The sequence below is a fragment of the Antennarius striatus genome, chromosome 23, assembly GCF_040054535.1.
Source record: "Antennarius striatus isolate MH-2024 chromosome 23, ASM4005453v1, whole genome shotgun sequence".
In the NCBI taxonomy this organism is placed as follows: domain Eukaryota; kingdom Metazoa; phylum Chordata; class Actinopteri; order Lophiiformes; family Antennariidae; genus Antennarius; species Antennarius striatus.
The window spans coordinates 6,599,311-6,615,629 of record NC_090798.1 but is presented as its reverse complement, the minus strand read 5'-3'; the positions used below and the strand labels follow the sequence as shown (position 1 = coordinate 6,615,629).

The 16,319-nt window shown below is 39.8% G+C and overlaps 4 protein-coding genes across 8 annotated transcripts; 2 read left to right on the top strand and 2 right to left on the bottom strand.

Annotated features, from left to right (window-relative positions):
* Nucleotides 1-1,077: 1,077 nt before the first annotated feature.
* LOC137590966 (uncharacterized) lies at nucleotides 1,078-3,458 on the top strand. The gene is made up of 6 exons (XM_068308826.1): nucleotides 1,078-1,112; nucleotides 1,256-1,594; nucleotides 1,737-1,862; nucleotides 1,985-2,019; nucleotides 2,114-2,217; nucleotides 3,416-3,458. The coding sequence occupies exons 1-6, from the start codon at nucleotides 1,085-1,087 to the stop codon at nucleotides 3,456-3,458; spliced, it is 675 nt and encodes a 224-aa protein (XP_068164927.1). The 5' UTR covers nucleotides 1,078-1,084.
* An 817-nt stretch (nucleotides 3,459-4,275) lies between these two features.
* Nucleotides 4,276-7,053, bottom strand: rbm4.3 (RNA binding motif protein 4.3). Its single transcript, XM_068308727.1, has 4 exons — nucleotides 6,930-7,053; nucleotides 5,941-6,359; nucleotides 5,202-5,836; nucleotides 4,276-4,869 (listed from the first exon to the last, which is right to left on the bottom strand). Exons 2-3 carry the CDS (start codon nucleotides 6,347-6,349, stop codon nucleotides 5,208-5,210), a joined length of 1,038 nt encoding a protein of 345 aa, XP_068164828.1. The 5' UTR covers nucleotides 6,350-6,359; nucleotides 6,930-7,053; the 3' UTR covers nucleotides 4,276-4,869; nucleotides 5,202-5,207.
* Nucleotides 7,054-7,843: 790 nt separating this feature from the next.
* tifa (TRAF interacting protein with forkhead associated domain) lies at nucleotides 7,844-9,100 on the top strand. Of its 2 annotated transcripts, none has more exons than XM_068308728.1 (2): nucleotides 7,844-8,109; nucleotides 8,197-9,100. In XM_068308728.1, exons 1-2 carry the CDS (start codon nucleotides 7,986-7,988, stop codon nucleotides 8,847-8,849), a joined length of 777 nt encoding a protein of 258 aa, XP_068164829.1. In that variant the 5' UTR covers nucleotides 7,844-7,985; the 3' UTR covers nucleotides 8,850-9,100. The 2 variants fall into 2 exon arrangements, with proteins under 2 accessions (XP_068164829.1, XP_068164830.1); XM_068308729.1 differs by having other exon boundaries at nucleotides 7,983-8,129; nucleotides 8,251-9,099.
* A 750-nt stretch (nucleotides 9,101-9,850) lies between these two features.
* On the bottom strand, nucleotides 9,851-15,090 carry LOC137590887 (RNA-binding protein 4.1-like). Of its 4 annotated transcripts, none has more exons than XM_068308724.1 (6): nucleotides 14,964-15,090; nucleotides 14,031-14,463; nucleotides 13,281-13,917; nucleotides 11,470-13,020; nucleotides 11,045-11,151; nucleotides 9,855-10,954 (listed from the first exon to the last, which is right to left on the bottom strand). In XM_068308724.1, the coding sequence occupies exons 2-3, from the start codon at nucleotides 14,443-14,445 to the stop codon at nucleotides 13,295-13,297; spliced, it is 1,038 nt and encodes a 345-aa protein (XP_068164825.1). In that variant the 5' UTR covers nucleotides 14,446-14,463; nucleotides 14,964-15,090; the 3' UTR covers nucleotides 9,855-10,954; nucleotides 11,045-11,151; nucleotides 11,470-13,020; nucleotides 13,281-13,294. The 4 variants fall into 4 exon arrangements, with proteins under 4 accessions (XP_068164824.1, XP_068164825.1, XP_068164826.1 ...); XM_068308726.1 differs by having other exon boundaries at nucleotides 10,379-10,954; nucleotides 11,470-11,548; XM_068308723.1 differs by having other exon boundaries at nucleotides 9,851-10,954; nucleotides 11,045-13,020.
* Between the last annotated feature and the right edge of the window lie 1,229 nt (nucleotides 15,091-16,319).

Genomic DNA, 16,319 nt, shown 5'->3' with positions numbered 1-16,319 from the left:
AAGTATACTGCACAAATACATCTTGCATGACCAGACAGCCACAACCTGTGTCAATGGAAAGATGAGATGTTGTTTATTCTGGGCATGAGAATTTGACAAGCCAAATGGCTTCTATCCGTCAACCCTTTTTTTATTTTTCAGATGTTGTTGATGTTGCAACATCTGCTGTAACAACATGTCTGGAAACAAAAAAATAAACGAAATAAAAAAATTTAAAAAAAGATTCTTTGGACGTTCAAATCAAAAAGCTTTGTGGCTAACAAATGAAGAAAATGTGGGCTGTTTTTTCTGCTTTCAGCGAGCTCATAAATTAAATTGAAAACACTCTACTTTATTTACAATCTTTTTTTTTTAGCTAAAACTAGTGAAGCTGCTAAGCTAAAACATGTCCTGTTCATGTTCATGTTGTCTAGCGATGCTATGCAAACCGCAGAAGATGCACCAAAGCTTTTAGCTTAGAGGGGGAAGAATTTGTTTTAATTAATGCAAATAATGTCTTTCAGAATCAATCCATTCCATCTTAGGGCTCCAAGAAATTAGGATCAAAACAAGTCCCCATCCAATTAAATTATTTTTGTGAAAATTCAAGAAAGCAGAAATGCAATAAAGCTCCAGAAACATTTTGGGGATTAAGAGATGTCCCTTTCCATCCACAAAGGGATGAGAAGACAAAAGTTATTTTTGGGGCGTTGATTAACTGTTTCTTGAAGAAGTTGTAAACCTCACCGGGCCACGTTTAATGTTGGATCCTTATCCTAGCCTCATTATAGAGGGGACAATAGATTTATACCTCCATTGACAGATGTTTCTGCTGATGTCTGTATAGACAATATAAAAAAAAAAAAACAGTTGATGGAGACAAAGTGATGAGCTGCCTCCAACTGTACTGATCTGCACACAGTCTGGGTTACGTGTTATTGATCACAAAATCGTCTTGTTCATCTGTGTAACCATTTTAATGAGAGCTTTACGGATGGACAGAGGAGCACTAAGCCTCTGCACACAGAGACCCCTCCTCCTGATGTGCATCAGTCACAACCATTTCAGTCTTAATCACATTGCACACGCAACAATGAACTTGACCATGAAAACAGCTCTCCTCGTCACCCTCAGTAAGTGCATCTATGTACTTCATCTATCCAAAGGCCAGTTTTTCTCCAGGTTTTTGTTTGCTGGAATTGTTATTTAAAACCATGTTTTCTTTGCGACATGAATTGTTTGATTTCTTCAAAGGAATAAATATATTTTCTTTCAGGCTGCATCTCTGTCTCATGTTTGGAGTTCATCGAAGTTCAGCCTGGTGAACATGTCACACTATCATGTTCAAATTTTTCCAGTTTTGCCTCACACATATATTGGTACAAATCAGCCAACGGATCCAACATCACCTGCATTGTGTGGCTGTGGAGACCCAACACCAACGCAACATTCTGTGACGGATTTCAAAAAGACAAATTCTATATGACATCCAACATCGCATACATTTTTCTTGAGATCAAGGGAGTGAATATTTCTGACAGTGGACTGTATTTCTGTGGGTTTCCATCAAAAAGACATGCAGTAATTGTCAGTGCAACATATTTGAAGGTTCACGGTAAGAATGTCTTTTCTGTCTCAAGAAAGAAGGGGACTGAAAAAAAAGTTTACGAAAGGTTTCAAATAGGTTTCATGACTCGAGCATGTGGGCCTGCTTTCTTCTGTTTTGGTCATAATTATTCCACGTGTCTTTGTGAAAGATTCTTCTCGTGTTGAAGCATTTGATGGAACAGCAGCCATGGTCGGTCTGATTCTGTTTGTCCTGATAATGGTCGTCTTTATATTCATCATTGGTCTGCATGTCAAACTCATCAAACTTCATAAAGGTATGTTTTTTTTAAATCATTATTATAAATATAATAACTAATTTTGCAAAAATTGAAAAAAGGCTAATTTACAAGAAATAATATTGAATAATTGGCAAATCCGATGTTTTCTTTTCATGTAGCTCGTAATGTGAGACAGAACCCAGAACACAGTGAGGTAATCAAACCATTTATTAACGTTTATTAAAGGCTTGTGTCGCACTCTCCACGTGGAATGTGAGATGAGTAACCGTAAACATGTTTCTTTACAGAACCTGTGCTCTGATACGTTGACCTATTCAGCAGTGAGATTTAATCCAAAAAGAAGAAGCAGCAGAGTGTTGGACCCAGAGACACAGCTGGAATTAAATGTCCTGTGAGCATAAGAAACTGTGAGTGGTTCCTTTAATAACAAAAAATTCAGAACCATTATATCCTAAATTACACATTTTTCTTCATCATTTTGTTATTTTGTTGGCAATTTTTTTAAAAAACGTTTTAATAGTGAGAAGTGGTTGAGGTTTACAGGAAGAGACAGCAGCCCTGACATCTTCTAATACCAATCTTTAATCATATCATTTATATTGTGCAACTTATGGAGCTTACCTGACACTGACTCAAAGATGCTGTCCTTGTGTCTTTTTACATGTGACCACTTAAATCTCTTCATTAACATCAACAGAATGGCTCCATACTCTAGAACAGGGGGGCAAAATCCCCAACCCCAAATGTCTCCTTCTGTTTATGTAGTTTACTTTTGGATATTCATGTAAATCCATGGAAAAGCAGTCTCACAACGATCAGCTGATTTATTTTGTTGATAAACTAGAACCAAACGGCTGGAATTATCTGTGTGTAATTTGTGACTCTCATCAGTATTTTTCAAGCTGTGTGGTCATCCTGTTGTTATAGACCTTCACTTTTCACTGAAACACTATCAAAGCTGTGCAATCATGCTCAGAATTTATGTGGTTGCAATACAGAAATCGGCCTAAAATAGACTCAACCACAGGAAGACAGTCTTAAGCTGCGTGCTGTCAAGCTACTCCTTTAAGAATCACCATTCTAGATGTTTTTTATTTGAATTCCTTCATGAGAACTGTCAAGCAGCACTTATAAATAACCATCTAAATATATTTTAGTGAGTTAGAGGTAAACCAAGACTGGCCTTCAGCTTTGAAACAGCCTCAAAAATATTCCTGAATGAGATGCGTGATCACAGGCAACAATACTTTCATCTATTTGAATTGTTTAAATTCTTATTGCTAATAGAGGCTGGAAACTAATTCAACTTTATGAAACAAACAGAACAACAGATACTAAAAGCTATTTGTTAATCTCTGATGAACTTTGCTTAATTTTGGAGCAACATTTACTGTCCAGACTGTTGGGATTTTCCTTTCAGGAATCCACAGGATCCGTAGATATGGATCGAGACCCTGTCCTCCAGCCATATGAACTCAACATTGTCCTTAGATTGTTGCTTTACATAGTTTTCAAAATAAAAATGGAATTTCAACAGCTGCTTAACGACAAATTATAAATTTTTATAAAATTTAATGTACGTCTTACAGATGTGAAAAAGATCTACGAAGCCAAGAGGAGAACTACACATGACTTACCAGAAATCCGTGTTTAGTGTTTTCAGTACTTTATTTATGCAGGCCAGATTCACATGATGGCAATACAAAGACAAATTCGTAACATTATAATATAAAGTCTTATTGTAGCATCAATATTAATTTGTCACATAAAAAGTCAATACATGTAGAATTTACTGACACCTGTTAACTCTAACCAGGCTGTCTTCAGCACTCCTTTATGCCCCATCTCAAAAACATCCACTTCCCAAAAGCCAACCATGGTCTTCAAAGCAGCTGCTTGGAATGCCTGGAAAAGGACTATCAGCTATACAGGTAATTCAGAAATACATGAATCTGGACTGAAAAAGCAAAAATTTCTGTAGGATCTACAAGAAATCATCTCTGTAGTAAACAACACAAAAATTACCTTTAAAAATAGTTTGTGCTTCAAGATTTCTTAAAACCCTTGACTTACCTGTTGACTCTGAAGGTGTCTGGCAGCCAGAGGTCATCTCCCCCAGATTGAAGGTAACCTATCCTCGGCTACCAAACCTCACCTGACTCTGTTCCACCGGTCACGGCGCCTTTTCTCTAATGTAAACAAGCGTTGAGGGGGGAAAGCTACGCTGGCGAAAGATTCAGAGTGTAGCAGTTCACACAAGACCAGAGAGGAGCTTTCCTTACGTTGTCGTGACGATTTCAACAGGTTCGTTATGCGTGGTTTCACCATGGATAAACGCAGATCATTAGATGAAAGGATTGATTATTTCCCGACATTTCCGTAAAAGTTTGCGCATTAATGCAAGCGATGAGGTATTTTTGCGCTGAGAATGATTTTATGCACATCTGTGAACATTACTGAACAAATGTTTATTTAAAACAAGTTTCAAAGGTACAAGAGCGCTTTGCGGTAACTGTCCTATCAACAGTTATTTACTACATTTGTTATAAACCTATGTGTTTTGACAGTTTATATTCTCACAGCAACGCCACATGGTGGTTTTTGTAATCGATGGAAGTTAAACTGATGGAAACAACGTGCAGTTTAGATTATTTAGCAAGAGTAAATTCAGTTAATTCTACAGTCACAAGTATCGCCTAGAAAACGCTGCTGAAAATTTTCAGCTTTCTAATGATCACACACAATATCAGAACACTAATGATTCAAACGTAAAAGTACAAAATAAAAAAAAAAATCCGCCTATAGTCAGACGTGGATCAAGAAAAATAGTACAGCACAGTTACAAACTAAAACAATCACGGGACAATATCCGAATGTAAAAACTGTCCCAAAATAATGAAAGCAAAACAGACGTGGACGCCGGCAATTCACGTCCTTCTGTGAGCATCGCAGGGGAACGCAACGCGCTCAGCCAGACAGGAAGAGGAAAGCGTCACGTGCATCAGGAGGCGGCGGCGAGCGCAGACGCAGTAGAACGACGATCCTGGAAAAAGAGCAAATGACACAAATGATCTGTCTGCAATTGGTCATAAAAGCACGTTGTTCCTTCTTCGTGATCGAAAAGGTTTCGAGTTCCGTGTCTTGAGTTGCCCTGCGTAGTTCCTCAATGCAAAGTCGGAGTTTTTGTCGGACTCATTTAATAGAGAGCAGCGAGAATCCATGTTAGCGCAGAGACGTGCATTACAGAACAAATCTAAAAGATTTGGAGTGGTATTTCGTAGAGCGAACAGATCTCAAGCTGCCTCTGCCGTTACAGGGACGAAGGGCAAGTTTTTAAAGAGATGTGGCATCAGACCACCTCAGGCCTATTCTCACCTTGGATTAATAAGCGTAGCGTGCAGGCGGTGGCGGAGGCAGCCGGTCTGTGTAGAGCTCCCTGGCACGTGGAACTCCGTAAGGAGGGACTCGGGAAACTGGAGAGAGGCGAGAGCGCTCGTAGGAGTAGCCATTACTGGCAGGGGGGGGCATTGGTGCGTTTGGCCCTCTCCTGAGGGGGCTGCGATCTCTTGCATAGTACGAGGCCGGAGGCGGTGGGAGTGGCCGACGCTCGTATGGGTCAAGCGACGGGTTCATAAGACGGTCTCGGACGACGGCTGAGGGAGGTGGCGGGGGAGGAGGGGCGCCAGGACGCTGGTCCTCGTAGGAGGGCATGCCATACGGACGGGCTCGGTACTTCTCATAGTAATCTACGACGCCGAATCTTTCCCTGTCACCATCGTAAGGACGATCAGGATAAAGGGCTCGTCTAGGGGGGGGCGGCGGCAGAGGAGGGGCAGGGTAACCTGGGGGCATATGACCAAGGCGGCCTCTCATGAAGCCAGGTGGAGGAGGCTCGGGCCTGTCCCCTGGATAGCGAGGGGGCCAATAGCCTCCCCTTTCTGGGGGAGGAGGTGGAAACTCTTCATCATGTCTGGGGCGGCTCTTCGAAATCTGGACGTGGATACGTTTTCCTGATTTTAAAAAAACATTTGCAGAAACAAAATACAGATTAAAATAATTAGATGTAAAACAAGAATATCATATGAATCTTTATTATTTGATGGCCAACTCTTACCTTGAAACTCAGTGTTGTCCAATCCCTTTATGGCATCCATGGCCTCGTCGGAATTAGACATGTGCACAAAGGCAAAATTCTTAACCACTGCACACTCTGTGACGGAACCATACTCTTCAAATAGAGCACGAAGCTCATCATCGGCGCCCTTTTCTACATTGGCGACATGCAGTTTGACTGAGCCCTGATTCTTCCCATGGCTGGCTTCAACATTGATCTGCGTGCCATGAAGCTTGTAGAGGTGGAGGCTCTTAATAGCTTTGGTGGCCGCCTTACGGTCATCCATGTGGACAAAAGCATAATTCTTGATGATGGCACATTCTGTGACGGTGCCGTGCTCTGTGAAGAGCGCCTTGATTTCCTCTTGGTCTGCTTCCCGAGGCAGATTTCCCACAAAAATCTTCACCATTTTTGAAGACCTATTGGAAAACACATTGGAACAAAATCATTAGATATATATACATGATGAGCAATCAAAATTAAATTAATTGATCCTCAAAGATACAGCAGTAAGCATTAGATTTCAACTAAGAGAGTATGGGGAAAGTGGAACAAAGTACCTTCCTAGCATATAGCATGTCAATAACAGCTATCAGGGAAAAACAGGCCCTTTCCATTCACTTTAAAATGGCCGACATCGGCTACACAGAAAGACAGCTAGCAATTTATGATTTCGATTTCATTAATAAAACTGGACTAATACAAATACTTTTACCAACAACGAGTTGTAAATAAACCTGCAGTACGGATTAACATTAAATGCAGCCACAATCTGTAGTCTTGGTTGAACAAATTCTGTAGTTCTAGCTATGGTTAGCATGCTAATTATGCAACGCTATTACACAAAGCACAACAGTCCATATCGACAAAGGAAGGAGAAAACACACTGCCGCAGAAATAGGATTAACATTTTAGTAAATTATTATATACACATTGGATTTAATAATTTTTTAAAAATCGCAAGAGCGGCAAAATATGTCTTAAATTACCTTTCAAAATCGAACCTACGTAGAGAACTGACAGCTAACCGACTGCTTTTCTGCTGACTTCCGTTTGCTCCCTAGTTTCTTCTTCGTCTATATCCGGTGGACATCCACACAACACCGAAACACCGCCACCAGCAGGTTAGGGGGATATCGCGTTAAACTATCTTATTTATCTATGCAACAACATTTGGTTTAATGATTTCTTCTGTAAGCTAACTTTACTGCTACAAAACACTCGCTCACGTGTTACTTCCGTTTTTATACGCAAACACACTTCTTGAGACATCTGAATGGGTGATTGTTTTCCATCTTAACTTTATGTATGTACTTTATTTATGTATGTAACTTTTCACCGGAACTACGAGGATACTTTAGTAATATTTTACTAAATATTACTAAAGTAATATTTAGTAAAATATTACTAATGCGTAACGTTTTAGTTTCAGTACAGCAGCTTCGTGAAGCAAGCACTGACGTCCTGTCTGGTTGCATCATCTTGGACTTTTCAGTGCCGTAATGCTGCATTAAGGTGCCCTTCTTAAAAATTGGAATTCATAAATATCCATCTAAAAAAAATAGGCATCAGATGATTAAAAAAACATTATTGTAATAAATGTGTGCTGTGTTTGTTTATTATTATTTTGAATAGTAATAACAATGTTTCTACTAACAATACGTTTACCATTCTATCGTGCTGAATATGAACCAATAATTCATTTAACAATTTATTCATGACCTGACATTGTTCCAAATGATTTATTTATTTTATAGTTTAATAGTTTTAAACTTGGTACGGATATGCTGAACTTTCCCTAAACTATAAGAGCAGATTTCTTTAAACTTTGTTTAAAAAAAACAAAGGCTAGCATTGTTGTTGTTGTTTTTCACCGTCTATGGAGATATTTTCCATCTCATATTGAAAAACGAAAGGAAAAACCAGACTTTTCCATTCACAGCTTATTGCGTTAAACAGCTAACCACAAGACAGTTTGTAACGCCGAAGTTGCACTTGAAAGCAGCATTGTTATTACTGGGTCTTGTGAGAGTGACGAAAAAGACATGAGGCTCAGGGAGGAGTTCTCGCTTGTTTTCTCTTCTGGCAGCAACGCGAGTTCCCTCTCATTCCAATCAATCACATTTAATCCAGAATCTGCAGAGGGAACAAAGGAACCAGACAATACTGGTAAGACACAGACACCTGAGGTAAGATCAACATGTAAACATCATTATCTCAAGGGATTCTTATTATGATTGCCATCTGTTCCTACAGTTTCTCATCGCCAAACTTCAGCAGGACAATCAACACTTTCATTGATTTTTTCAGGAGGCATTTGTTTCATCATGAATGTGTCCCAGACAATGGAGACAGAGGAGGATCTCCTTACTTACCTCCACATCAAGCTTTATCATCCTCAGCAGAACTTTAAGGGCCTTTTTGGGCTTCTTCCTCTGGGGACCAAGAGAAGACACTCTGCAGATGAACCTCTGAAGTTAGGACGTGACTCTCAGACCTGTGCCTACACTCTGGTCGATGCCAGGGTGTCTCGAAAACAGTTGTCCCTCCAAGCCTACCGAACACCCCACAGCCAGGAGATGCTTTTCACCATCCAGAACTTCAGCCAGAAGTGTCGAATGTCAGTGAACAGTGTGGTGCTTGGTTATCTGGAAAGGATGGACCTCCCGGATAAAGCCCTGATCCGGTTCGGAGAGTATGAGATGGTGGTCATCCGTCACAGTGGAGAGGCCAAGGGGAGCTTTGAGGTGGAGTTTGAGGTGCTCCCAGTGTCTCCATTCAGAGAGACATGCATGTGTGTGCCCAGCATGACTCCAGTCATAGAAACAAGCTCATGTGTTAGTTACCCAAATGAACTCAGAGTGAATGGGCCCCTGGAGACAGATGAAACTCTCATGTTTCACTCATGAACAACCATCTGATGTGACTTTTTATTTGTTCATGATATTACTGATAGTATTGGTTTGTAGTCATTTTAAAGGTCAATCAGGTTGAGATGATGTTTTTCATCTGAAATCATGTTATTACACCTTTAGTTTTACTTTTGTGAAGAAAATCTGCTTTTCGTGTAAGTGCTACTTTGAGCCATTTGTTTTCATACTTTCAATTATTAAGATTAATATTAAATTACTTGTATTTAAATAAATTGTCAAACTGTTTTGTTTTGTTTTTGTTTCTTTGAGTGCTGTTGCACCTGAAGTCAGTGACGGATTAGAAAACAGAAAATTTGCATTTCTGCCTGAGCTCAAATTACAGTGCCGGAGCCAGGGTGAAAACAAAGAAAACAGAAACCTCTATTGCGGTTTCAAATTTCTGGAAAGTTGGGTAATCTCACTCAAAGGCAGAGGTTCCGTTTTGCTCAATAACAAACGAAATTAAATTTATTATAATAGTTCTGCATTTAAAGTTTACTTGAGAAAAACAATGTGTTCTCAACAATGTATATTTAAAGGATGAAATGAAGCTTTTTTTAATACTGACTGACCTAAAATTGTTAGATGATCAATGAAGTACACTTTCCTCTGATATGAAGATGAATGAATCTGAAGTAGCTACATGGAAACAGCTAGATGTCCTAGCCTGGATTGCAGCCACAGAACATACATTTACCTAATAAATTACAACACAGTGTAAGTATGAAGTACTTAGATGTGTTCTTGCTGAAAGTGAAACCCATAAAAGAGGGATTACAGTAAAAATGCATCATTACCCTTTGGCTGGTGATCTTACTTTGACAAGCATTGATGAGATAAATTTCAGATACACTGGTTCAATATTCTGTTTATATCAGGTCCATAAACTGCACTGATTTTTTAAATAATTGTCAAAGTCCAGTGTTGCTGGAGATTTATTATCTAGTTTATTGAAGCTACAAACAGGAAATGATGGACGAGAGATGGACAAGATTTATGTGTTTACTGGTGGGCAAGAGTCATAGAAGTTAAAATGGGATCCATGCCATGCAGGAAGTAGACCATTCCAGTCAACAATATAAAAACGTGGTGAAAGATGTCATCCACAAACCACTGTTTCACAGCGCTCATCCATTGTGAAGGGAGTGCAGCTTGAAAAAAAACCTCATTGGAAATGTGAACCTTTCTTTAAGGACAAACAAAAGGGGAATAGAGAAACCACTTTGCTCTTCAGCAGGTTTCGATGATTTCCTGAATTTTTCTTTTTGTGTCACACGCTTCTTTGTCTTGTGGTCGTTCCCAAAGCACCAAATGTATACAGCCTATTAATATTTAGCTGGTTATCTGTCCAGGATCCAATTCACCTTTCACCCTTCGTTCCTGGGGATGATCCATCCCAGACTATCCTCAGGTAGACAGCATGTTTTCAACATTTCAGATTGTTTCTACACTTGTTTCCAGGAATCGTATTTTATGTTAAAAGGTTTACTATGATCAGCTTCTCAGATGAAAAGACAGCAGAAAGGATCATTTTAAAAGTACATTTTATTAAAAGTGCTGCACATGATTAAACAAAACTGTAAATAATATATTGTACGTAAATTAAAAAAGTTTACTTTAAAATGTTAATGCACATTTTCAAAATCAAACTTAGTACTTTTGTTTTTGCTCCCATTTTTCACAAGTTGAATAAAGAAATGAGACTCCAAACTCAAGGTTTCTTGAATTCCTCCACCTGATAGTTGTGCAATATTGATAAAATTAGTTCAGCATGATGTATTTTATGAAAATAAGGAAAATCAAAAGTATTAAGTGTCAAGAACAAACCAACTGCGACACCAGTCCCTTTGAGCCATCGATGCATTTCTTCAGTTAAACAGGGATGTTTAGGCTGGAAAGAGGAGGTACTGCTTCTACTCTTAATGTTTGCAATAATTTCAATAAATAACAATCAGAAAAGTCCAGTCTTTCTTCTCTCAATAATTATCCATTATTTTGGGGTCACTGGTCTCCAAGAAAAAAGCTATCAGATATTTTCCGATGTCTGCCATCTCACCTCAACAAAAATGAACCGTCCGTCATTGAAGAACCGTCTCCAGTTCCTGTGAAAACAAGAGACGCTTCACTATAATGTAGATTCCATAACAAAATAGTTAATTCCATGAATTTGGAATGAACTCATACGGCTTTACCTTCAAGTACAAGGTCGGATCTTGTCCCACAGTTCACAATGTTCAGAGGGTACAAAACCTGAGAGTTCACTTCTCCAACCATTAAAGCTTCCAGAGCAGAAGTAGGCCTGCAGACAGTCAGCGATCAACTCGTCACCGATCAAACCTTTACATTATCTGTTCTTACATTGTACTTGATCTCACAATACTTTAGTAAAACCTAGTAAGTAAACAGCACTGAAGCTTAAGACTCCAAAGCATTACATTTATTTTAATAAGAAAAATCATGTATTTTAATTTCAAGAATCTTAAATTTAACTGACGGTACTAAAAATATTATCCATGCACGGTTTATGCTAAATGTGTTAAAATATTTAATATTTTAAGTTAATATTCTTCAAAAATAATTAACAGCTGCTTTACATTGAGGTTTGAACAACACATACCTGAACTTGGCAGGTCGCTGCACATCATCCCCCAGGGACTACTTACCATGAGCTGCCACCTCCTTCATAGTCTAATAACCTACAAAGAGCACAAATACTAAGAATACCAAGACAGCATGCAATTTGTTGTACAAATATAAAATCAATAATGTTGAGAGTTAAGAAAATGATGGAATATGTACTCAGTTACAGAAATTAGAAAAGCAATCCCAGACCCCAGGACAACTGTCACAAACAGGCCAGAACAGTCGTCACACAGCTCGGTTAACGTTTAACATCCAAGGGAAACTGGTTCGATACACGGTAGGCATGACAACATGCAGCTCCCTCTAGGCCAGAGACACGCGGAAGCCAATAAACGGCATCAAATCGCGTACAGCCACAGGAAAATTCAGGAAACAGAAGCAAACTGATTATTTCTGATCACTGTAGGGAGTCGGCGGGGTTGGGCACAACTACAGATTCCGTTACCTATAGCTTAACCTCGAGGGTATTCAAGGGGAAGTTAGACAAATGTATTTCTTTTTGTCTCACATTGCAGTTTCTGGTAATAACTAAAGACCTAGGAATCAATCCAATTCAATCAAGTGGCCAATAACAAAAAAGCTACTCAGAAGTTCTTGGTTTTCTGACCTTCAAAGGTCACACAAATGGAAAGCAGATGAGCGTTGCTTCCCATACCAAAGATTCATCTCAAATAAGTCATCTACTATGTGTCAAGTTTATGAGTCTGAAGAATCAAAGAAAATCAGGGTGAAGGATGGAAATAAAAGTATGCTAAGGACTTTAACGCCTGGTCGCCACTGAACATATCTGGTCTGGTGAATACTATTTGTCTGCCAGGTCCTGCGACTAAAAGACCTACCCAACGAGGAATAATTTCACAGTTAAAACGGCGTTTTTGGTATGACTTGTTTATTAAAAAGATTTGAAATGAAAAGCATCCTTTGGAGTAAATAAAATCATACATAATGGTGGTATATATTCTATTTCCGCAAGAAAAGATAACACAAAGTGTAAAAGAACACAGGAAATTTTGATCTGTCATGCTGACATGTGTCGCTACACCCATTTTTTATATTAAAGCCTTGTCTACACCGAATATTAGCGTTTACTGATGAGCCTTGTCATCCACCAATATCTGTAGTCTGAAAACAATTGTTTTTACAAAAACTGCACATAATTTCATTTAAATGATTTCCCTTATTACTAAAATTTATGTCACAGTTTCCAAGAGATTATTTCCATTTGAAAAACTTCAGATTACCTGGCCGTTAAACTAAGACTATGCACCTAAACCAGCAAACTAATCTGAAAACATTTTAACTATCTGAACAGCAAACAAGCAGAGGAACAAAAAGGCATTAAAAGCTCAGAAGAATACGTGAACTGTAGACATTGTATACTATTTTTTTTTTTTTTAATGTACGGGGCTGTCCGCAATACAATATCTTCCAGTAAGTCTCAGGTGAACGCAACGCAATCCGCCATAGACGAGGGATGTTTATTGCCACGAGCATCAGCAGACGACGATCTTGTCATATTCTAAACCTGGAAAGAGAGCACACCACACATGTCAAGAACCGTGATTTAGTAAGGATGCGCGCAAGAGTGAGGTGATAAAGCAGCAATATTTTAGGATCCTATTAGCAATGAGTAATTATTGATCTCTCGGTTGGACTAAATCTGTAGGTATTAAGAGCTCTGGCTTATGATGATAAAATGTTTCGCTAAATGTTTTTTGATTATCTCCATCACACTTATTTTTTCGCCACGTGACCTATGGCATGAAGCATCCACCCTGTGCTCACCTTGTATTAAACTTTTAATAGCCTGTATATCGTGGTGTTGCTGTCGGTGGCAGCGTCGGCACGGTCTCTGAAACGGGTTCCATGGGGTTGGGGGTGGAATACATCGGAGTCCGAGACAGCGGGGACAGCCGAGATCGCTCATAGGAGTACCCATTACCCGCTGGTGGAGGAGCTGGAGCTGCGGGTGCTCGCCGGATGGGGCTTCGATCCTTGACCATGGAGGGCTGCGGCGGAGGGGGGAGCGGGTAGCGATTGTACGGATCATTAGCCCCCATTCCGAGACGCTCTCTAACCAGTGCAGAGGGAGGAGGCGGAGGAGGGGGGATGGCACCGGAATAGCCGTCATTATAGCCTGCCGTGTTTTGAGGATGGGGTCTGAATCTCTCATAGTAATCGACAACGCCATAGCCGTCTCGCTCGCCATAACCACGGTCTGGATAAGGTACTCGTCTCGGAGGAGCAGGCAACGGAGGAAGAGACGGGTAAGCAGGCATACGGCCTCTGTACGAAGGCTCGGGCTGGTCCATAGGGTGGCGAGGAGGATAATAACCTCCTCTGCCAGGTGGAGGTGGAAAGTCCTCCTCCTCTGGACCCCCTCTGGGTCTGCTTTTTGATACCTGAACATGTATGCGCTTTCCTGAGAGAGAAAAAGACATCGTCCCTCAAATGTAAAAGGCCAAACTCGAACTGAGGCAAAGTCGGCAACTTCCAAATCCTTACATTCATAGAGTGAAATATCAAATTGCTTACCTTGAAACTCTGAGTTGTCCAGGCCCTGTATGGCATCCATTGCCTCATCAGCATTGAGCATATGCACGAAGGCAAAATTCTTAATAATGGCACACTCTGTGACAGTGCCATACTCTTCAAACATCTCACGAAGCTCTTTATCAAAACCCTTCTCTATATTGGCTATGTGGATCTTCACAGGGCCCTGGTAGCTTCCTCTTCCTCTGCTGGGCTCCACATTAATAGGCCTGCCATTCAGTTTATAGAGATGGAGCTCCCGGATCGCTTTGGTTGCAGATTTGCGGTCTTCCATGTGGACGAAAGCATAGTTTTTGTACTTGGCACATTCTGTCACACTTCCATACGGGGTAAAGAGAGCTTCCACTTCATCCTTCCCGGTGTGCTGAGACAGGTTACCAATGAATATTTTCACCATTGCTACTCCAGTGTTCTTCTGAAAAGACAGTAGACAGAACATAACACAGAACAAAATGTTATGACTGAAAGCCATCAGTGTGACTGCAAATGTTGGATGCATTACGTCAGTATCAAGATATGGAAAGCTTGTATTTGAAGCGTCCATAGGCCAAAGGAGCTCGGCGCAAAACGATACGAAATTTGACATGTCGATATTTAAATCAGATGTAAATTATTATGCTTGACACAAATAAGGTGAATAAAACCGATATAACAATAAGTGGCGTCGAAAAGTTTCCGGACTCACTTCCTAGTCTCAGCCCTGCGACCCAGGATCAGTTCATTTCCACGGCTACTATTAGCATGCTAAGGTTAGCTTCAGTGGGTTAGCCATTTTGTTGCGCGTCTAAACTAAATAAAGTTTATTTAAATATCAACATTGAGTGTATTTACACTGGACCTGTGTCAAATATATTGAATTTTGCAATAGGAGGAATAGAAATGAGTAAAGAAAGATCTAAAAACAAAGATACTTACAGCTGTTGAACGACGAAACAATTAGTCTCTTCTTCGTTTTTTTCGTCTACCGCTTAATTCTGCTTCTTCTTCGCCTTTACTGCTGGCGGACGCGGGGCTGCTGGCGTCTAGCTTACGAGCTCATTACTGCCACCTTCTGCTCCGGAGTGTGACTCAAATTATGGACCGCTCACAAAATTCAGATACAGTACTATGCTTATTATCAGATTTACCTTACAGCTGAAAAATTCTAAGTAAAAAAAGGTTTATCAAGGTTTTTTCATGCAGGCATCAACCTACAATCCGTGTGGACAGTGATGAAAGCTGTCTTTATGTTGCTGTTTATGTGGTGGATGAATGACTTCCCAGAGCTAATAATACACCAGTGAAACATGACTGCAGATCTTCTAAAAGACATTTAAGTTTTTTGCCGCATAAGTTGACAGCGAGCATAACAACCACACAAAAACCAACAGATTTACAAGTTATGGGAGTGATTTATTCCATGATGCAGGCTGAGTGCACAACGCTCCCTGATGAGGACACACATTTTTAATAGCAAAACCATTGTCTATCAAATAAACAAGCAAAAAGAAGAAAGAGAAAGAAATTTTGTCAAAATTACATGACTGTGCCATCAGTTGTGAAACCTCTTCACAATTATATTGGAATACCACGATTCTCACACTCCCCATTAAGGAGGACATTATTACAATGATGACACACTACTATAGAAACATGAGCGGAGTATATACAAAAGACGAATAAAGATGTAAATCAGGAGAAAGTGAATATGGGGCTGTTTTAATTGAATACATGACAAACCAATTAGAGATCGTAGCGGTAATGGCAGCAATAGGTGTCCGTGAAAGCCAAGGCCTTTTGCATTTGAGCCTGCAGACCTATTAATTCCCTGTCTTGTACGAGAAAACAGAATCGCTTACATCATCAGTGCTATCGAATGAACGAAAAGAAACAGAAAGAAATACTTGTGTCTTCATAAATTGATAAAAATGACAAACACTGACAGGTGTATCAAAAATATCCATATAGAGCTGTCGCTGTGTACCTGTGAGGAACCTTATAAGACAAAAAAAAAATCATATTCGCTCTTGAGACGTCACTCTTAAGATTACATTAAATCTATTGAAAATGAATGCAGGTGAAGCAGGCCATGAAAACAGTGAGATTACGTCAAAATCAAAAAAATCAGGAAATGTCACTTAAAAAATTAAACAGAAAAAAAAGAAAAGGCTGTGTATTTTGGTAGCAGTATAAACCCCCCCACCCCCCACAAACACACACACACACACACACACACACACACACACACACACACACACACACACACACACACACACACACACACACACACAC